This window comes from Sphaerodactylus townsendi, linkage group LG14, assembly GCF_021028975.2.
Source record: "Sphaerodactylus townsendi isolate TG3544 linkage group LG14, MPM_Stown_v2.3, whole genome shotgun sequence".
NCBI lineage: Eukaryota > Metazoa > Chordata > Lepidosauria > Squamata > Sphaerodactylidae > Sphaerodactylus > Sphaerodactylus townsendi.
Genome location: NC_059438.1, coordinates 2,440,096 through 2,463,315, shown reverse-complemented (window position 1 = coordinate 2,463,315; position 23,220 = coordinate 2,440,096). Strand labels below are relative to the sequence as shown.

Here is a 23,220-nt window from a genome sequence, read left to right as displayed (position 1 = left end):
CTAGAATGCATCCCCTTAAATATCAAATTAAAAATGAAAGGCCATTCTTACTGTGAGAAAGGGGAGTCCTTAAGAGTACCTTTTAGAAATGTAAATTCTTCTAGAATAGGCTGTGTTCCCTGCTTGCTGCAGCCACTAAAGCATCCTGCTTACAAGACTTGTTCCTAGAGTCAAATAAAATGAAGGGAGCTTTGTCTCTTCAAAGCTTACACCCTAGAAATCTTGTTGGTTACAAAGGTGCTGTGGCGGTGAGTGTACCATCAAAGTCACAACTGACATATGGCAGCCCGGTCGGTTTCCAAGGCAAGAGATGTTTGGGCTGAGTTCTGAGAGAACTGTGACTGGCCCAAGGTCACCCAGCAGGTTTTATGTGAAGGAGCAGGCAACCAAACCTGGTTCTCTCAGATGAGAGTTGGCAGCTCTTAATTACTACACCACACTGTCTCTCTGAAGGATGCTGCTGGACTGGGAAAGAAGATATTTTGTCACCTACAACATTCGGAGGCAGGTGTGCCCTTCTCTGGGTTCACTACAGGGAAATGTGAAAGTAAGGTCACATGTTTCCCGAAACTTGGGACATGAAATGGACTGTGCAGGGGGAGAGGAGGGGACACATTAGTATTTGTTTACTTTTGTATCACCATTATCTCTCCTTCACAGAAAACACAGCTCCCAATCACTACTTTATTTGTTGCCACCAACATTTGCGCAGAATACTATGCATGTGTAGTTTGCCAAGGATCATTCCATATCTTAGACCCTTTAAAGTTCTTCCTCCACCTCCCCCCAGCCCACATTGCTGATTCTGGATTCCCCATAAAGAAGCTCAGGGGAGGGAGGGGAAGTTTCATTGATTCTAGGAGCTGATTCCATGCTGATAAAATATTAGTGTGAACAGAAATCAAATCCAGGATAGGCATATACAGATAATAGGTGGGAATTTTTGGATGGTCATGATTCTGAACTTTTCCCATTCACTTCTATGGGACAAAGTGAAAAAGATGTAATAGCCAAGACTGTTGGAAAATGTGAAGCCTCCAAAAATTGGCATCTTCAGTAACGAGGAGTTGTTTTATTCCTTACTTTTCCCAATGGTATTCCCAAATAACTCTCATTACTTTTCCCCACATTACTGAAAAGCTTCTATTTATTCCTATTGAAATACTTCTGACATCTTACATTTTGCTTCCCCCCCCACACACACACACACATACTGTTTTCCTGTCCTCAATTTTATACTCACAACTATCCCTGTGAGCTAGGGCCGTTTCCGCACGGGCATAAAATGACGGCCTGGAGACGGTAAAAACGCCATCTCCAGGCAGCCATTCGCATAGGGGGCAACGCTGCAGCGCAGCCGCGCCGCCCTTGCGCTGCCCGCCCGGCCTGAAGCCGGCGTATTCCCAGAGCGCTGGGAAGCGCTCTTTCTGGGGATACGCCGCCGTGAAGCCGCAGCCGAGCGAATGGCACCGGCTTCATGGCGCCTCCCCCACCCAGCACTTACCTTGTCCCTGGGCCTCTGGCGCATCGCCGAGGCCTGGGGACACGCCCCCTGCCCTGCGCCGCTGGAGCTGCCCGGCTGCTTCCAGGACCGTCCATGCGGACGGTCCCAGCGTCTTCGGGTCGGCGCACAATGCGCCGACCTCGCCGTTTCCGCCGCCGTGCGGAAACGGCCTCAGTTAGGCTGATATAGTGATTGGTCTAAAGTCACCCAGTGAGCTATAGGGCTTAGTGTGGATTTGAACTTGGCTGTTCCTTGGGTCTAGGAAAATATTCAAACAACTACACAATACTGGTTTTACTAGAGATATACTAATGAGGTGAAAACTAACCATCTCCCCTTGAAATATAGAACTACCTCTTACTGGGATGGCAAGCTTGTACCTGAGTTGAATCGTTTCTGACTACAGTTTACATGATTTTTTTTTACCTTAAAAACCCCTTCACATAGAACCATATATGTCATCAGCAAGATTTCCCCTTTCAAAAACTGTAAAATACAAATTCTTCTTTTTACCCACTTCCCCTAACAGCCAACACAATGATGGGCATTTCACTAGTTAATAATATATAACAGAGAATGCAGAAATGTGTGTTCCAACAGCAAAGTTAAACCTGGTAGCAGTTCAGCTCTGTACTGCTTTATGATACATGTTTTAGACTATAAATAGTAAAGAACAGAGTTAGAGCATATAGGGAAGAAATACAATGTGTGTCATAAAACACAAATAATGTGGGCCTCTCTTGTTCTCTCTGTATATGTGTGCATGTATTTATGTATATCCATTCTTGCAATAGTAATGAAATTTATGTATATTCATTCTTGCAATAGTAATGAAATGTTTAATTGGTAATCAACATCAAGGTTTATAAGGTAACACTAGGCCCCTTGCAAGCACTTGGTCATTATTGACCCATGTGGTGACATATCATCACAAGGTTTACTAAGCTGACTATGGTCCTTTCCACACAAGTCACTGAAAATGTTGGCAGAACATTTTTTAAAAACCCATTTGTCCATATTGAAATCCTTCCTGGGTGCCATTTTGTGATTATTCTGGGGAGTTGGGGGGAGGGTTGTGTTTTTTTTAAAGATCTGTAAATGTGATGCTGTGGGGCTTCAAAGCCTCACAAAGCTAAAGAACTGGCAGCTGTGATTTTAAACAAAATTAAATACCAATAATAATGGCTGCCTAGGACAGGGATTCTGTGGTTGGCTCCGCCTTCTGGGGTGGTCATTTTGCAAGTGCTCCTACCTCCTGCAGCAGCCACTCTGGACTTGCATTCATCATCTTGTGCCAAAATGCCAAAAGTGCTCACAGGCTCAAAAGGTTTGAGGACACCAAGTTAGTCCTACGTTCTTAAAACCAGACTGGCATCACTATCCTAGTTGCGACTGTTGAGATGGACCAGAATGTATAAAATTTGTATTTAATCAAGAAACATGGAAGTTGCCTGAATGAATTAATGAAGTTGCCTGAAAAGATCTGATGAACCAAAATGGTTCTCTGTATAGAGACCAGCAGGCCTGCATGTTAGCAGCTTCTCAGTGAAGATGCAGGCAAGTACAGAAAGACATCTTTGAGGTCTTGTAACTAATTTATAAATTTATGACTTTGTTTTTCTGGGTAAGAACCAGCAATAGGGGATAGCTAAATCAGTGTGATTAATTAAATAAGGAAAAAGTGTTTTTCTATTTATGTTGAATGAACACAGAAATGATAATGAGTGATTCACATTTATTTGTATTTGATCATAATTCTATTGTCTTAGAATCGAAGGTATAATTGTTGTTAGAATCAATATTTGTTAACAGGTAAAATCATTTGAAGTTAAATCATTTCTAACTGGTAAAGAAAAGTTTTATGATCCTAAGGAATGCTACATAGCTTAAGGACATATCTCTCTCTGGGAGTAAAACTTAGAAAAACAGAAGAACAAGTTATTCTTGAAGGCAGAAGCTAGTTTTATTGCTGCCCCTCTGCATATGGGCAGAGAGGGGCATGAACAGAAGGAATGTGAATACATGTAGAATAAGAGGCTGTCTTCATGTGACCAGGAGACAGTTCTATCCAATGGGATTTGAAAGTACATGCTTGTAGCACGTGAAAGAGGTATGGACTATGTACATAAATCTTATGATGATGATTGTGTGACGTCTGTATTTTTGCGTCTATAAAAATTGGTCCCTTTGTATCAAGGGTGTGCCTCTTACCCTTAAGGGGACACCCTGGTCAGATACTTATGCTGTCCAGTAAACTTATCTTCTGTTTCAAAATTGCTTCTTGGGTGTTTTCTAACTTTAAGTTTTTCTTAAACTAATTCAGCTGTGTAGGACCAGAGACGCGGGCCTGGCCCCACACTACGGTCATTAGCCATGGGCAAGACAATTACAGTTCTAGCAGTTCTAGTTTTAGGAATTCTTCTGGCTTTGCCCATCTGATGGGTAAGAGCAAACAACACACCAATTTCCATAAGTTACTGGAGAATTCTTGGAGTGGCATTCGGAGTAACAATAGATACCAGAGAAACATACAGCAGAAAAAGCATCAATCTGTTTGTCAGAACAGCTCCTTTGAGTCTGGGTCCTACTGTTGAATTATTCAATATTGATTCAAGGAATGAAAAATAAAAGGGTTTTGTCACTTCCAAACCCTTTTGTATTTACTTTTGCCGTTTTTTGTCTAGCATCCCAAACCATAAACTGTAACTGTACTGCATAAACTAAATATGCTAGTTGGTTTGTTTTTACTCAGAAAATGACTGCCTATTAAATTGGGCCCAGCACCATTTAACACATTGCCAATTATGCACATTCTACGTTTACCTGGGGCTCCATAATGCCAGCAAATGAGAACCACAATAATACGCCTCCACGTTTTATTGCCATGTGTGCCCTCACCTAGCGTCTTTGCTTTATTTCATCTGAGTCTTTGTGAATTCTGCAGTTGTCACCAGAGAAAGAACAGTGACATCTGATGCACTGCAGACGACTTCACACATCTGCCACTGAGTTGTGAATGCACGCAGAAGACGCGCCAAACATATAGCAGTGGTACATCAAGAAAAAGTTATATTTAAGTCCACAGGGAAAAACAATTGAGAGGCATATTGTTCTGCAGGCAAAAGAGGTTGCCAGTATTTTCCAAGTTCATTGTCATCGTAGACTTTGCCAAACTTGGTGGGAAAAAAAGATAGCTGTTTATTTGCACATTTGGGCTAAAATCCATGCAACAGGCAGGCAGGCAGGCTATTAAAAAGTTACGCAATCCTAAACATAATTATTACTCTTCTAAACCCACTGAAGGCACTGAGCTTCCAATGGTGTATCTCTGTTTGCAATTGCACTGCTACTTGATTTTGGTAATTTTTATAAAACAAGCAGGGGTATTGGTATGATTCAGAGCCCCACCTGGGGCGGGGGGAGTGTGGTGAATCCACTGATGGAAGCAGTACACGGCTATGCCAGCTGATTTGCCCGCTCTGGGGCACTTACCCCAGCAAAGCAGTGATTCTGCTGGCATGTTACTGCCCCCATCCCCCCCACCCAGCATTAGACATGGCACCAGCATCCCAGACCCCAAAATGTAACAAGGCCAGGGCATGACCGGGGGTGGGGGGGTGTTTCATTTGCGGTGTTATGCCAGCAGCTGGGAATTGAGACTTAAGCTACCCTATTATTATCATCATCATCATCATCATCATCATCATCATCATCATCATCATCATCAACAACAACAACGACAACAACAACTTTTGATAAACAGCTCACTCCCAAATGCATGGACAGTGTACATCTAGTGAGAGTACATCTAGTGAGGCTTCTCGGCAGCCGGGAGGATTTTTCACTTTTCAGGCCTCCTGATGCCACTAGGAAGTTTCTTTGGCGACTGTGGTTGGGGGTGGCTGCAGCGCTGCAGCAGGGTGCCCGCCTCTTGGATGGGGCTGTCAATCTTTTCAATGTATGTATATTGTATGTGTAAAATGCTGACCAGTCAGCTCAACTTACTGCAACCCCACAGGGTTTTCAAGTCAAATGATTAAGCAGGGGTGGTTCGCCATTGACTTCCTCTGCAGAGTCTTCCTCAGAGGTCTCACTGCCAAGCACCGACCTAGTTTAGGTTCCAAAATCTGATGAGATCAGGCTGTAGTAGACCATTTCACTTCCCATGTACGTATAATATATAATGTTTTTGTTGTAAGTCCAAAATTTCATGAATGTCAACATTTGCATTAATGCCAGTCCCACATGACTCTTCTAAATGCTCCCAAAGTACGCATCTAATTTCAGGATACAGAGAAGCAAATGCTGATGAATTCATTTCAGGGACTATTATTTCTGAGGTTCAAAGTATTTACATAACATGCATGGGGGTTGTATTATCTTTTTTTTACATGAGAACATTCGTTTCTGCAGTGTATGAAGTGTATGTATCTGCAGAGATCACGCAGACAGGAGGGACTGAGCTATATGTGCAATGTTCGAGTAGAAGGGCACTGCTGACATTGGAGGGCATGTATAACATTGGCAAATGAACAAGTGAACGAGTGGCTATGAGGACAGATCTTGATTTGTTGCAGGCCCCTGTTGGAGACTGTCTTTGGGCAAGAAAAAAGTTTGCCTCCGATTGAATTGGCCTGTTCCAGTCCACCTTGTTTGCCGAGACGCAAGGTGGACTCATGATTCATCTTGAGAACAAGTGACTATTTTTGAACAGCTTTTCCAAAGTAGAATATTTTGCAGCATGACTTTTCCAGGGTACCTTTATAGCTCAAAGCTATACAGTATTATAGCTCCATGGTTATACAAGAGAGAAATGTGGCTGGAGTGAATGAGTTAAGTCTTTCAACATTTTTCGAACGGCCTGCTTTGAGGCATCCTTTGCTCAAATTCCTGTCTGTTCTTCTTGTTTCACATGTCATTGTGTTTTAGGCAATGGTGATTGAAAGCGGCTCATGTGTAGGTTTCCAGCAGGTTCAATATTTGAAATAAAATGGGTTTATAGGTAAAACAGATTCTGAAGGGCTAACTGCCTTTTGCAAGGTGCTGCTGAGTGCCCTCGGCATCAAATTAAGTACATTTCCTGTTCTTAGGAGGTGGTGTCTTCCAGATTGCTGACAAACGTAAGAAATGGAATCATGTGTTATTTGTGCTGATTTGAATGTTTATTGGCACATATAAGTCCCTACATACGGGATTCTGAATTGCCTGAATTCACAAACAAGAGACAGATTTCTTAGTCTGCCAATGATACAAGTGGACGGAGACACATTTATGGCATCTGAACTGACAATTATTCTAGCGGTATAAGGATATTTTTATACTTATTACTTTTTATAGGTCTTTCACTTTTAATTTTATATAGGTTATCCATTAGCTGAGTTGTCCATATACTTGAAAGCTTCTTTGATTCTACACTCCAAGATAGGAAACAAAACCAAAAGGTTACTAGGTTAGATCCAGTTTTTTTTTCATTCTGCTGTTGAAGAAAGACAGAGCCCTTTGTCCACCCTAAAAGTTATGCTGAGAATCATGGAAACTTCGTGGCCAAAAGCCATGAGGGATGGAGGCTGTAATAAGGAAGAGACTCAGGTAAGATAAAAAAAAAGAAATGGCTGGACGCAACCCACTGAGTTCCACCACTGATTGGTGTTTGGAATATGTTGCCACAGGAGGTGGTGATGGCCACTAACCTGGATAGCTTTAAAAGGGGCTTGGGCAGATTTATGGAGGAGAAGTCGATTTATGGCTACCAATCTTGACCCTCTTTGATCTGAGGTTGCAAATGCCTTAACAGACCAGGTGCTCGGGAGCAGCAGCAGCAGCAGCAGAAGGCCATTGCTTTCACCTTCTGCATGTGAGCTCCCAAAGGCACCTGGTGGGCCACTGCGAGTAGCAGAGAGCTGGACTAGATGGACTTTGGTCTGATGCAGCTGGCTTGTTTTATTTTCTTATGTAGGGCACCATAAATGGCTTGCAGGCTGCATTTATATATTAACGGATCATAAACTGTACAAAATAATTATTTCAATGCAACAAATATAGAATATTCAAGTGAAGATTATTCATATGGATCTTCAGCAATATCCTCAGCACTCCCACGGCTTCCCATGTTTCTTTTGGAATGCTTCCTTGCAATGTACCATTTGGGTTTAGTGCAAATGGCACAGATCAAATGTCACCTAAACAGAGAAGAAGCTTCTGCTGATATGGCAGGAGTCATGATAGAGAACCATTATCACAGGCTCCATCAAGCGGCTTCGGCATGCACACGTTCTCAAAACAACGGGAAACATCCCTTATACCATTGCAGGCACATGTGAAATCAGCCGTAATCTACTTACAGGTGCTGATCACCTGAAACTAGAATATGCAAGTGATTAAAAAACATGTTGTATTAAATTGCTGTTGGAAACAGCCATGTTGTGAGCCGCCTCGAGCCCTTCGGGGATGAGGCGGCTTATAAATTTAATTAATAAATAAATAAAATAAATATGAACAAAGCTACTGACTTAGACACTGCCAGATGCAGCAGATAACACTGACCTAATGAACCAAAGATCTGATTCAGCATAAGGCAACTTCATGTGAAAATCATGTGTACTCTTCTTCCTTTAAAATACCGAGTCCCTCCTGACCCTCCCAAATTAAAATCACCATAGAAAAGAAGGGATTACAGTGAGCGGTGGAGAAAAATAGCACCCCTCACTTCCATCAGCGCAAGTTGCCAGTGGAAGAAGTAAGCAATTTCTCCTAACTCCTCTTCTTTCCTGCATGCCATCCCATCCATGTAATGCATTTCATTACAGAAGATTTTCAGGTTTGGTACCAGGCTTTTGAGAAGATAGGGAAGGCAGCGAAAAATCCACTTTGCAAATTATTTCTACAGACTTGTATATCAGGCCACTGACCAGTGAATCTGTAAACTGTCCACTCTAAGTATTCCTGTGCATCAGATTATGTGTAAAACCTGCCCTATCTTACAGGATATGTGATGATTCATCCCCACAAGCAAGTCTTCATCAGCCGCTGCAGTTATTATGCACATTTCTGCATACCAGCTTTGAGTGGGTAGCGTGGAAGTAGGGGTGGGTAGCGTGGTGGCCAAGTTTGCAGATGATACCAAATTATGTAGGGTGGTGAGAACCACAAAGGATTGCGAAGAGTTCCAAGCGGACCTTGATAAATTAGGTGAGTGGGCTCAGAAATGGCAAATGCAGTTCAATGTAGATAAATGTAAAGTGATGCACATAGGGGCAAACAATCCAAACTTCACATACACACTACAGGGGTCAGTGCTATCAGTCACAGACCAGGAAAGGGATTTGGGTGTCTTAGTTGATAGTTCCATGGGAATGTCAACTCAATGCATGGCAGCTGTGAAAAAGGCAAACTCTATGCTGGGGATCATTAGAACAGGAATTGATCATAAAACTGCAAAGATTGTCATGCCCTTATATAAAGAAGTGGTGCGACCGCACTTGGAGTACTGTGTCCAGTTCTGGTCGCCGCATCTCAAAAAGGATATTGAGGAGATAGAAAAAGTGCAGAGAAGGGCAACAAGGATGATTGAGGGACTGGAGCACCTTCCCTATGAGGAGAGGCTGCAGCGTTTGGGACTCTTTAGTTTGGAGAGGAGGCAGCTGAGGGGGGATATGATTGAAGTCTACAAAATTATGCATGGGGTAAAAAATGTTGACAGAGAGAAATTTTTCTCTCTTTCTCACAATACTAGAACCAGGGGGCATTCATTGAAAATGCTGGGGGGAAGAATTAGGACTAATAAAAGGAAACACTTCTTCACGCAACGTGTGATTGGTGTTTGGAATATGCTGCCAACAGGAGGTGGTGATGGCCACTAACCTGGATAGCTTTAAAAGGGGCTTGGACAGATTTATGGAGGAGAAGTCGATTTATGGCTACCAATCTTGATCCTCCTTGATCTGAGATTGCAAATGCCTTAGCAGACCAGGTGATCGGGAGCAACAGCCGCAGAAGGCCATTGCGTTCACATCCTACATGTGAGCTCCCAAAGGCACCTGGTGGGCCACTGCGAATAGCAGAGAGCTGGACTAGATGGACTTTGGTCTGATCCAGCTGTCTTGTTCTTATGTGATTAGAAAGGAAGAATGGAAAATTCAAGTGCTGGCCCTGCCTGCATTAACCTGGCTTCAGGCATACCTTGCCTCGTTCTTTTGCTCAAGAGGGGTTCTCTGCATGTACACTAGCTGAGTTCCACTTCCAAAAATATAGCTGGGTAGTTTTGTAAGAATGATAAAGGGAAAGGATGCAGACAATAAGTCCAAGAACATTATCAATGCAGGAACAGATCCAACACTCCATTCCTTGGAAGCAAGTTTTATTTTCTTCCATCTGTTCTAGAGAGTGCTGAAACTGTAAAGAGGTCCCAGCAAATAAAAAAAAAGAAAAGAAAAGAATTGCAGCAAAACAAGACAGCCACTGCCGCACAAAATACTTCTTGAAAATGGATACGTCTGTCAGGTTTATCTCGGCATTTTCTTCCCCTTTGTGTTTACTAATACATTTGAATAATTAGGGTAATTAAAGGAAGACGGAATGCTTTAATGATGCCATAATGCCTAGTGGCTGGTGATTTAACATGGTGGTGAAGAAGTGCTTGCAATATTATCGCATTCTATCCCTTCTTGTCTGCTAAGGAAATGGCACACATATGGTATACAAGAGCAAACATCCATCTGACAAAGGAAAAGAAGGAAGTCAGGAGACGGGTGGGTGGGTGGCTGAACTCAAAACTGGCTTTCCCAGTCAGTTCAAGAGCTTGATACAGATGTTCTCTTCCTTGGTTTAAGTCCATTTACATACTTTATAGAGCAGCACAAAATATAATTGTTGCTTTCATGGTGGTCCAAAATACTGACCTACCTACCCAAACCACCTATCCCATTTCTACATCCTTGCATTCCCCGTTTTTTTTCTGATCTGTATATTCTTCGTTAATTGCCTTCTCCCTTTTCTCTCCCACCACCCCTCTTTTGATCAATTTACTGTTACACATAAGGCTTTTAAAGTGAATCTGGACTTTTTAAATAGGATTGATAGCATTAAGGAGAATTTAAGTAGAATGTTATATATAATGTGTTTCAATTGTTGAATTTGTTGTTAGCTGCCCTGAGTCTGACCGTGGTCAGGAAAGGGCATGATAGAAATCGAATGAGTGAATGAATGAATGAATGAATGAATGAATGAATGAATGAATGAATGAATGAATGAATGAATGAATGAATGAATGAATGAATGAATGAATGAATGAATGAATGAATGAATGATAAGGCCTGCAGTGCATATACACTATTGAAAGAAAACAGCAAGGCAATCAAAGGAAGCCAGGATAAGGCCTCAGCAGAAGCTCCGTGAATGGCCAGGGAGGGTGGGGAAGACATAAACGACAGAGGTATCAGAGAAGTCAGGCATGGGAACAGAGGAGACAGTTTGCAAAAGGCAAGTAATGCTGATAATCATTCAATGTACTATAAATGTTCTTGTATCAAAATACCTTGTTTAGTAAAGCACAGAATAATAGTTTTGACAAAGGCAGTGCTTAAAAATGAATGTTAATTCTCATCTTCATCCAGGACTATTTTCTAATGTGGAAGCATACTTTTTTTTTCTTTACTGCTGCACCACAACTGACCACACTGTAATCTTCAGTGGAAAAGAGAAAAGAAGTGATGGCATTGTGTCAGGATGCAGCTTCACCCCAACATGGTGACATCACTTCTAGTTTTGCATAAGATTTGATGTTGCATGTCAGCACAGCTCCAAATTCTTCACTTCTAATCCCCCCCCCCCCAGCCCCACTCCCTGTAAAGTGGCAGCAGGGAATGGGGGTCCAGGCTGAGAAACTTTATTCAGAATATGCATCAAGTGACTTTTTTTTTAAAAAAAAAAAAGCCAGACTGAATGATCTTGAGTTCTTCCCCTCCCCTTTTAAAAATCATCTCGGCTTCTATTCTTAAGATGTGTATATGTAAATGATGGGGGATATGCATATGAGAATTAAGAAGAGAAATCTAGACCAAGACAGGGATAAGAGTTGATAAGGCTGCTACAGGATGCAGCTGAGCGGCTAACAGAGCAACAGTGAACAGATTTATACCCTCTTGGAATCAATATGCTTTGAAGGGTTTAACTCTACTTAGGACTGCTGCGTAAGAGGCTGTGCTATGATCCAGGAGTTTGCCGCTGTGTCTCTTGTCTCAGCGCTAACTGACCAGAAAGCCACATGAAAGGCACTCTCATCCTCTCAGTTTCACATCTGCAATAAAAAGGATAAGAATACTGGCCAGCTTTAAAAGGTTGTCGTAAAGACTGCCAGAATCCCTTCAAAACACCCTCAACACTGACAGTTCTGTACAAATTCTGTTTGTTTGGTCCTGTCTTGAACTCCAATTATCTTCTCAAACTGAGATGCAGAATTTGAGAGGCAAGATTTCCTTTTCTTCCCATTTCCCTTTTATTATCTATCTCTCTTCAGTTATGATATTCTGTGCCTCCTAACGGTCTAGGGCTCATTCCGCACACGCAAAATAATGCACTTTCAAGCTGCTTTCACAACTGTTTTTGCCATTCCGCACAGCTTCAAAGAGCCCTGAAAGCAGCTTGAAAGTGCATTATTCTGCATGTGCGGAATGAGCCTAGGAGTCCTTACTGGATCACTTGGGAAGAAGCCTGTTCTTCCTGTTAACTTGACAAATGAATATTCTTCTGCGTACTGGGGGAGACCCTCAGTCATGCAGAAACCCAAACATGATCCATGAGTGACCCAATTCCACCATCTTGTTTGGAAACAATCGAGCATCTGGTTGACTGCAAGAAGGATTGACAATATTTGCGTCAGAAACGTATTAGTAATCTGTTTGCTATTTTGGGAGGGCACTGCTGACTAATGGTATTTGACTATTCAAATAAGGGCAAGTCTCCTGGCATGCTCATTTTCCAAAGAGCTTTTTGATGTATGCAAAATATAATGGAGGAAAAACAAACATTCCCCCCACCCAACAAAAGAGCTGAACCTCTTCTGAGACTGAAAGGTCTTAAAATAGCGAGCAAGGTTACAGTAAATCGGCATTGTGTGATGTTGACCTCACTTTGATTATACTAGACTACAAAGCAAAATTGTTCCAATGATGTTATATATCGCATGGCAGTTATAGAAGGTCAACCTGAAAATATAGCCTTTTTTTCAGTTTGCATTTTGCTGTAGATGACACATTGTCCTTCTCTCTCTGTCATTATTTCTTTAATCAGGTGTGTCTTTGCAAAGTCAGGGGAAAGTAGCCGGCAAGCATGAGAGCTTGGCTTAGCAGCTTCTAATTCCACAGTGGTAGCAGCCTGAATAGCCCAGACTAAACTGAAGTCATCAGAACTTGGAAGCTAAGCACAGTTGGCCATGGCTAATACTGAGCTGGCAGAACACCAAGGAAGACCCGGGTTGCTATGCAGATGAAGGCAACTGCAAACCACTGAGAATATTTCCAATACTGGTACTAGGGATACTGAGGATTCCTTCCAAATTGTGGGCCAAAGATTATCAGGTGACTGAATGGCTCATCCAGTTTTGAATGTCAAAACCTCTCCCTGACATCTAAAACTATGAATACTTCAGCCCTTGACAGGTCTGATATATTTTTATTTATTTTATTTATATTTTAGATTTATAGGCCGCCTCTTCCCCGGAGGGCTCGAATATATATACACATTCACTGTCACTGCCTCCTTTGACTAGTGCTTTCTTTGAGTCCTCTGTTGAGTGGTTTTGAACCAATTGCTATTCTTTTCATTCTTGAAGGATCAAGCCATTGATCCAGTCGGTATTTGTTTCAAATGATCAGGTAACTAAACTTTTTTTTCTCCTTCCAGGTTTGATGAATTCCTTATTGGTCCCAACACATTTTAAATGGTTTTCAGTGTTTGGACAGTCATACTAATTGTACCAACTTCTAACTTCAGTTTTCCATTACAGAGCTGAGTGACCTGAAAAGTGTATGAGTTCCCAGTTGTCTTGTTATACATTACCAAAACTTGGTTGCATTTCCTATTCAAAGTATATTCAAGGGCACGGCAAATAGCATCCCGATTTCCCTAGTCCCACTCCATTTTTGAAAGCAATTGGGTAGTGCCAGGAAAGGTGTTGCAAACATCATGCTATGGGCACCACACCAGGAAAGGCATTGTGAACATCATGCTATGGGCACCAGGCTTCATTAGACGTATGAGTGACATGCACTGCACACGCACACCATACAAATTGCATATAAATATGCATGCACAATACGAAGAAATCTATAAAACCGATTTAAAAAGTGGAAAACTGAAACTACTAAGGGATATAAAAAGAAACAATGTTGCAAATGTTTTCTCATGTCTAATCCCCCCATAGAACAAGATGAGAGTGACATGAAGGGCCATTTTGCAACTAACTATAATCATGTGTATCCAGTAACATGGTTTCACTTAATTATTAACTCTGGAGCTGGCAAACAGATAACTTACGTCTAACAGCCATTACGGATCCTTCTTCTCTTTATGCTACAATTTCAGTTTTCAGAAGGACGATGACAACCAAATTAATCTACAAAGCCATCTGCCATTTTCAATCTTCATTTTGTTAAATATATGCATTGTCACTCTTTGCATTTCTTTTACAGAAGCCCCGGTTTTTTCCTTTCTACAAAAGCATTAGCTATGTAGTAGCAGTAATTTACTGCAAAGGCTTTTATAATCTTAGAAAAACTGAACATACATAAAATGCAGAAATTGATAAAAAAATAACAATAAAACAAGTTAGATAATAATTGATTAAGAAAAACAGGGATAATATTACCTTGCCTCATCTTCCCAACAACAGACACGTAAGCAAACACAGGAGTATCAAAATTACACTGACTTAGAACATGTCAGCTAATTATTTCCATAATAGTTTCCTTATTTTCAGCAGAGGTCCTGAAAAACTCACTGTACTTTTTTTTTTAATGTAGGAATGGGTAATAGACCCAAAGCTATCAGTAAGAAGAACCTCTATATCACATCACAAGAATGCAACAAAGATAAGTTTAATAGAAGCAGAATAAAGTCTATGTCTAACAAAGGGAGTCAAAGCCCTTTTTCATATCCTCTGGAAGGCTGTTCCATAGCACTAGAGAAAGGGAGAGCTCAAGAAACAACTGTTCATTTTTTTTCCTGAAAAGGGGAACAAGCAATAATCCCTTGTGGACACATGGGCAGAAGGCAGAGGTATATCTACTTAAAATGGCACCTGAGGCTAACCCAGGCACCACCCCCACAGCAGTATTCCACCCCCTGCTGAGTAAAAGGAACAGTTAAGTCAGGCTCACCCTGCCTGCAATCACCATGTAGAAATTTTGAATGGGGTGAGCCAATCTCCACCTGGACATGGGAGCAGCAAGGGCCCATTTAAGCCTGGCTGAGGCCAGGCTTGGATCCTGCTCTAAGCTGCAGCCTGCACCTTAGAGGTTGATCCAAGCCTGGCCTCAGTCAGGCTGAGACTGAAGCCTGCTGCTGTAATCCCTCTAGCTTTATACTGTTGGCTCTGCCTCCCAAGCTCCTTATTGGGTTGGAGGTGAAGCTTGGTGGGCGAAGCCAACAGCATAAAGCTAGAGAGATGAGAACAACCAGCTTCAGTGTGAGGTCAGCTGAGGCCAGGCTTGGATCTTAGAGCTGGATGCGTACCTGGCCTGAGCCAGGCTAAAATAGGCCCTTGCTATTCCCATCTCCATGTGGAGATTGGGTGGGGCCAGCCCCACATCTGACCTTCACATGGGGATGGGGTGGTCCCACTCGCAATCTCTTCATGGAGATTGCAGCAGTCAGGGTGAGCCCGGTTCTCCAGCCTTCAACTGTTCCCAGTCCTGAAATCTGTGAGGAGTTCTGAACCAGGGCACAGCTTGGGGGGGCAAACAAATGCACCCCCAAAGAAGTGGGGCCTGGGGCTCGAGACCTCTACCCCCTAGTTGCACTAGTGGGTGAAGGAGCTTTTATGGGTCCAAGGGTTGGAGGGGGCAGCATCCCCCCCCCAAAAAAAATTCTCATTTACTTACAGCAAGATCAGTCCACAGAAGTCCTGGTGATTTCTAGAGCTACCCTTTGTCACTACTCGGTAGCTGTAGGAATATCCAGGAACTCTATGGATGGAATTTTCTGTAATTAGATAAGCCTTTTTTTAACCCTCTCTAGATTTAACCAGTAGTTTCTATTGTCTTCCCTTGCTTGTCCTTCACAACTGGTTTTGTGTCCTCAGTCACCAGATCACATTGACTACACGATATCCTCCCATTAGTATGAAACACCCAACCCTCTAGCCATACACATGTGAGTTGGGTAAGAAACACCACCCTTGCTCTTGGCTGACTTCATTATCCCTCAATGATGCCATCACTTCTTGAGATCTGTGGATTAATTTACATTGTGACATCAAGTGAGAACTCTGACTTCTTAAGACTGCCCATGTGAATAATTCATTCTGACAAAACCAAGCAAAGTAATATTCATGAAACTGCCCGTGGCAATTAACAGGATCAAAGGAGGTGATGCTTTCCCAACTAAAGCCTTGTCCAGGAAGCATTTCCAGGGCCCGAAATAATAATTTTGGGGACAAACACATCAAAACTGTACAATATGCAGCACAGCCTCCCTACAGTTTATATAATCCAAGACATGCTATCTATGCAGTGGCTTTGTGTGTAATCAGTGACCCTGTTTCCTTGGTTTTGATAGAAGGGAAGGGGTGGTTTTCAGTGGATGAAGATGCTTAAGGCCCACTAGAGTGTTTTTGCTGCTCAGAATATTTCTTATTGTGGCTTTGAAGACTTTTGATGGCATAAGTGGTTTGTGGGTTTTCTGCAGTGTGATTGACAATAAGATTGAAGGGTTCCACCTAACTCTTTATCAGTTTTACTCTGTCTTTGTCTCTGTCCTTGGATTCCATGGGAACATAACAATCTGCCACAATATCACTACCAATTAAAAATAGAAGATATTTTTTTCTCTCCAGGAAGAATCCTTATATTAGATTTTTTTTTGCATCAGAACTCAGTTTATCTAGTCATTGGGACAAAGAGCTATCATTTAAATATACCTATACATCTCAACAATAGCAATTCTTACCTAGTTTCTTGCCTGCTTTCCTCCATCTTTCTTCCAGCTGTGGTTGCTTCTGAAATACTCCTCTCTGAATTTCTGCCCAACTTTCAGAGATCCAAATCATTCAGTCTTACCGCCCAAGCAGAACAAACCCATCAGAACCCCACTAAATGGTTATTTCTGCATTAGGTACATAACTCCTGCTATAGCTATCCATTCCTTCAGCTATAAGGATTTTTCTGCCCTATTATTATTATTATTATTATTATTATTATTATTATTATTATTATTATTATTATTATTATTATTATTATTATTATTATTATTATTATTAGTATACCGCCCTATCCCCGAAGGGCTCATGTACCTTTTATATGCCTATGTACCTTGATGAAAACTTAATATAAAAAGATAGGAAAGAAACCCTATCTTGATGGAATTAAGTTCTCTCTAGTTTTTAAAGTAGAAGAGTTTGGATTTCTAACCTGCTTTTCTCAACTGTAAGAAATCTCAAAGCAGTTTATGAACTCCTTCCATGTTTACAAATCTTCCACGGCAGACAGGAGTGTCAAACTGTTTCTCACTCAGATTCTACTCCAATGCTTAAACCACATGATAAATATATTGAGACAGCCATATGTACTATCTCAGCAAAGTTGCTTTTTTGAACCAGATTTTATCAATGTCACATGATGTTTGATAACATGAAGGAACTAAAAGCTATGACAAGTTGCCAATTTTAGTTGTTCTTCTAGTTAAACCAGAATAAAGGAGGAGTAGAATGCTACAGAGAAATATATTCTGAATGAAGAAAGGAATGGAACAAAGAAAGTCTACTGATCCCCACCTTTATGTCAGGATTTATTATTTAATTCATTTATACCCTGCTTTTCCCTCCAATGGGGATCCAAATCAACATACATCATTTTCCTCTCCTCCGTTTATCCTTACAACAACCCTGTGAAGCAGGTTTGGCTGAGAGAGTGTCACCCAGCACGCTTCCATGGCATGTCTGGGGATTCAAACCTGAGTCTCCCAGAACCTAATCTGACATGTTTAACCACTATTTATCAGCATTTCTTGGATTTGGATATTGTGATTTCATGATAGGTACCTACAAAAAACTTGAGTATTTTTTTCAGATTTGGATTTCAGGAAAGCCCAGTGATGGTGAACCTTTTCAAGAGGAAAGGCCTAACCCAGTGATGGTGAACCTTTTCGAGTGCCCAAATTAAAACCCAAAACCCACTTATTTATCACAAAGTGCCAACACGGCAATTTAACCTGAATACTGAGGTTTTAGTTTAGAAAAAACGGTTGGCCCCGAGGCGCGCGTTACTCAGGATTAAGCTTGGTGAAGCAACCGTGAAACGCTTCAAATGGGTGAATCACAATCCTAGGAGGGTTTACTCAGAAGCAAGCCCCATTGCCAGCAACCGAGATCATTAGTGTTTGGGGGGATCTGAATCTCCTGATACTGTTTTAGGATTCAAGTTTGCATTTTGTTCAGGATTCTGGGATTATTTGGATTCTATTACTTTCTAGGAGGATTTTTTTTCAGGAGGGCTGGATTGGCTTTTTTCCAACACATGCCACCAAAATTGCAGAGTACCTAGTGCTGCCTGTCCACCAAAGACTCCTTGTGTTTCATACAGAGGTCAAATTCTATGGGACCCTAAACAAGGTGCCCCCTAGCCATTGTACCTGTCTCCAATGTTACCAGGGGAAAATTTTCAAAGAAGCCCAAAGTCAAATGCTAAGAACAACAACTGCCAAAAAGCCTCCAATGAAAACACAACCAACAAGCCCAACAGATGCACTGTCAAACCTGAGAATCCCAACAGAGCCATGGACCAATGTGGCAACACAAGACTACCTATCTTTGACCAAAGTTTCTATTCATCAACTTGGGACAGATATTAGCTTGTAGTTTCCTAGGTCCCCTTGGGACTAGGGTTCCCAATTGCTCTCTTGTGGTGGGAAACCTCCATCCTCTCCTCCACTTCTGCCCAAGTCACTCTGATGGGCAATGGGAAGAAACTGTGAGACGTGTAGTGGGGGGCAGGTGATCCCTCTTCCCAGCATGACAACGCCTCTTCCAGCGTGACCCAGGAATGACACCGTCATTTTGGGAGAAACTCTAATGGCATCACCCCTAATGCAATTTTGTCACTTCCAGATGGCAGCAAAAGTGGAACCATCACACCAGCGACACCTATCTCCTTCCCCTTCACCCTAAATCCCCACCTCCCCATCTCTCGTGAATTGCCTGGTTGAGTCTGGTGACCCTATTTTAGACCCCTTTCTAAAAACCAGTGCAACTTTTGGTATCCTCCAGTCATCTTGCATTGGCTTTAGTGACAAGTTATATATACTGGTTTCCATATGAACAATTTCACATTTGAATTCCCTACTAATCCTTAGGTATATGCCATGAGGACCTAGAGCCTCATTTTCCCCCCAGTAGGTCTAGATCTTCATATCATTCAGTTCTTCAGATTCCCTACTTGGAAACTGTCACTGGGTAGCACGCTCTAGGTCAGTGGTTCCCAACCTTCCTAATGCCGCGACCCTCTAATACAGTTCCTCATGTTGTGGTGACCCCCAACCCTAACATTTATCCATTTTACAGATGGAGAACACTGATGCAGAGAGTCTTAGGTGACCCCTGTGAAAGGGTCGTTCGACCCCCAAAGGTGTGCCGACCCACTGGTTGAGAACCACTGCTCTAGGTACATGGCTCAAACTTTCCACAGTGAATTCAGTGCAGCCACAGTTTGTCAAGTCATTCAAGTAGGCTACCAAAGATGAAAAACATATCTATTTCAAACAAGAAATAAGACTTTTGACTCACCCGACCAACTAAAATCGGTTCCGGTCCAGAAAATTCTTCCAAGACAAACATTTGATTCCATACCCAGCCCCTCTTCGAACGGTTCAACACTTTTTGCTCTTCATTAATTTCATTTAGTCCTCTACTGGATCTGCTTAATACTTGTGAATCATTCATCGGAGCCATGTACATGGATGGGAATACAGTAATCCATAATATTACTAATGGAGCCCATGTATCCATAAGCATTTCTGTTAGTCTTTCTGGCATCGTTCCACACACTAAGCAAATCACCGCCGACAATGAAACAATTATTTTGCTTTCTTCCACATCGCAGTCATCCAATTCATCATGTAGCAAAGAAGATTTTCTTATAGCTCCTCCATGAGTCTAGAGCACAGTAAACATAAATAGAGCTAGTTTAGCTCGTAGAAGCAAACTCCCGTTGGGCTTTTTTGTTCTCAAAGATTCCTTTAAAAAAAGAGAGAGAGAGAGAGAGAGAAAGAAAACTGTTAGTGATAAAATAATTGGGCCAGTGTGTTTTCTACTCCTCAGATTCTTAATTGATTTTAGAAATGGGGAAGGGCAACCCCCTCCCCCCAAGAGCTACAGTTTACTATGTAGTTATGTATTAACAAACACGAATGCTTATTCACTAGATTTGGGGTTGCCAGCGTGGTGTCCTTTCTTGATGTCTGCCAAGTGTTTTTTTAGAAAGTGGGCAGGAAGGGCTTTTGGCCAACAGGTCTGATTGGCCTCTGGAAATTCAATGGTTGTGCAGCTCTTTAAAATGTTGCTTTGGCAGCAGCTGCCACAACAGCAAAAGGATATTCATGGAGTGATTGGAGGGAAAATACAGAAAATACAACAACCATTTTGAGGCTGGCTCTGCCTTCTGCAACAATCATTTCCTGGCAGCCATTTTGTGGCTGCAGCCACCACCCTGTGTCAAAATTCCAAAGCTGCTGATGGGCTCTAAAAGATTGGAGAGCCTTGCACTACATAATCAAAAAGTTATCCTATTTATTTCTGTAACCCACTGTCCTCCATGTCAAAAAGGTCAGACAAGCAGCACAACCTAATTGAACCTTTAACCTGATGCATTATTATTATTATTATTATTATTATTATTATTATTATTATTATTATTATTATTATTATTATTATTATTATTATTATTATTATTATTATTATTATTATTATTATTATTATATTTATTGTATTTATAAACCGCCCTCCCCCAGAGGGCTCAGGGCGGTGAACAAACAAATAGATAGAGCACAATAAAAACAAGTTATAGATAATCATTAAATATGGCTCTATATATTAAAATCAACCCCCAATTAAAATGCAGCATCTTAATATCAGAATTACCAATGGCGTCCTACTCATGGTCCCCTAAGAAAGTGGGGAGGAAGAGGGAGGGGGGAACGGCAGGGTCCACAGGTGTTAGAAAAAAATTATGAGCCAAATGATGGGACCAAGCTCAATCCTGTAGGGTTCTGAGATGCTTCTCCCCCTTTGTTCCCCCTATTCATCCACACCAACAAGTATCAGCATCTCAACAGGAACTAAGCCTGCTGCTTACCAGGTTTGCATAGAGTAGAATGAGGTGATAGAGTAACATTTCAGAGAACAGTTAGGAGATAATAAGTTCTGAATCTTCCTTCAAAATATTCCCTGCCATCAAAGGAAAAGCTTGGAGAAAGGTTCAATTTTAAGGCTTTTTTAAGGCTTTCTTGCATGCCATAGTTTTCTACTTTCAGGGAGTTTTTAAAGTCGAAGACAATTCAGCCAGGGTACTCCGCCATGAATAATCTACAACAGTGAAGTCCATTCAACCACTTCACCTCTTTGCCAATTCAGTTGACTGTGCATATAAATCAAGGCTGGGTGAATGTTCCTTATGTCAGTTGTTATATTTTGAGTGGCTTTAGTTTCCACTGTTGGTTTTGTAGATGTGCTTGTATAGTGTACTCATACTGTACAGTTTTGATTTCATTTGTATGATATTTGGATTCCATGGATGATTTCCTCAGACAGAAGGACTATTAATTCAAAAAGCATGATGCCTTCACAGAAAGAGCCTGGAAGTTTCCCAATTTCACTGTTGATCTCCACCAGGGCCGGAGCGAGGGGGAATTGCAACCAGGGCGCACGCGCACCCCGCACCCGTGCCATACCCCAGAATGCCCGACAGGCCCCTGCACCAGCACATGCCCAGTGCATCGCGCACCACCACCACCCACATCCCCTTGGTGCTACACCACTGATCTCCAGACTACATAACTCAGTTTCTCAAGAGAAAACGACCGCTTTGGAAGGTGATTTCTATAGGTTTGCCAACTCCAGCTCAGGAAATACCTGGACATTTTGAGAGGGGAGTCTGAGGAGGGTGGGATTTGAGGAGGGGAGGGAATTCAATGGGATATAATGCCACAGAATCCACCTTCCAAAGTGGACATTTTCTCCAGGTGAATTGAACTCTGTCACCTGGAGATCAGTTATAACTTTATGGCAATTTTATGAAGGTCATCTAGAGGAAATGCACACATTTAGAAAAAAATGGGTGGAAACTTAAAAATGGAACAAAAATAAAGAACGATTAATTTGATTTGTCCAAGACTGAAGCCAAATCAAAACAAAGATTCTGAGGTCAAATTTGCAGGGATGAGACCTACCGGTAGCAGACTTGGCTTCAGATTCTATGAGAAAAGCTTTGAATGTACTCAGAGTACTTAGCATGTGATCATTAGAAGAAGAGTTGGTTTTCATACCCCACTTTTTTCTACTTTTAATGAGTCTCAAAGTGGTTTACAATTGCCTTCCCTTCCCGTCCACACTACAGACATTTTTACCCACTCCTCCCAGCAAATGTATAGCGGGTTGCAGTCGGGATAAAGTAATCCGTTTTCCTGTTTTCGCATTTGCACGCACCCATGCAGGCAGCAATTGGAGCCCACAGAAACAATGTTGGTTGCTTTTGCACCTTTGCACAGAGGCGCATCTCTTTTTTTATTAACCTCCCACAGATGCGTAGCTACGCAGGAATGCCCAAATGAACCCCCATAACCATGCTAATGTCTCACAATACCATGATACGACCCTCTGCACCTGCATGGCTATGCAGATGTAAGCTGTTAAATAATTCAGAAAAGGAAAATGGAAGCGAATAAAGCACCTGATGCTCTTGTTTGCTCGCAAGCGGCTGCAACCCGGGATTTTTCAAAAGACCTGTGAATAGCATGATTCTCAAAAAACCTGGTTAGGGGGAAATAACACAGGGCAGATTCTCTTTAGGGATAGGATCTGTGTGAAGTGTCCCCTCAAAACATGTTTTTCTGCCGCTCTAACCGCGTGTTTATTGGCCCATGCAGAGTGAGCCCTTGAGAGGTAGGTGAGGCTGAGAAAGTTCTAAGAGAACTGTGACTAGCCTAAGGTCACCCAGCAGACTTCGTGTGAAGGAATGGGGAAATAAACCCAGTTCACCAGATTAGGTCTGCTGCTCTTAACCATTATTGCTTTGCTGGTTGGCACAGGGAAAGTAGGAGAAAGGAATTTGCTTGCAGCTCTGTGTTCATCCAGGTTGTGCTCTTTTTAATTTTTTTTACAAAAATTTTTTCCACATTTGACAGGAAATTTAGACTCATTTCTCTTCACTCAGAAGTATCCAATTAAGTTCCCATTGAGCCATCTCTATTGCATCAGGATTCATTAGCCATGATTGAATCCAATCTCAGAATAG

The 23,220-nt window shown here is 41.9% G+C and overlaps 1 protein-coding gene across 3 annotated transcripts in view; it reads right to left on the bottom strand.

Annotated features, from left to right (window-relative positions):
• The window catches only part of CDH8 (cadherin 8), a 260,317-nt gene that overhangs the window by 219,199 nt on the left and 17,898 nt on the right, over positions 1-23,220 (bottom strand). For all 3 annotated transcript variants that reach the window (XM_048515478.1, XM_048515479.1, XM_048515480.1), the window contains exon 2: positions 19,497-19,946. In XM_048515478.1, coding sequence (XP_048371435.1) covers positions 19,497-19,745 — 249 coding nt within the window. In that variant the 5' untranslated portion in view covers positions 19,746-19,946. The remainder of the gene's footprint in view (positions 1-19,496; positions 19,947-23,220) is intronic.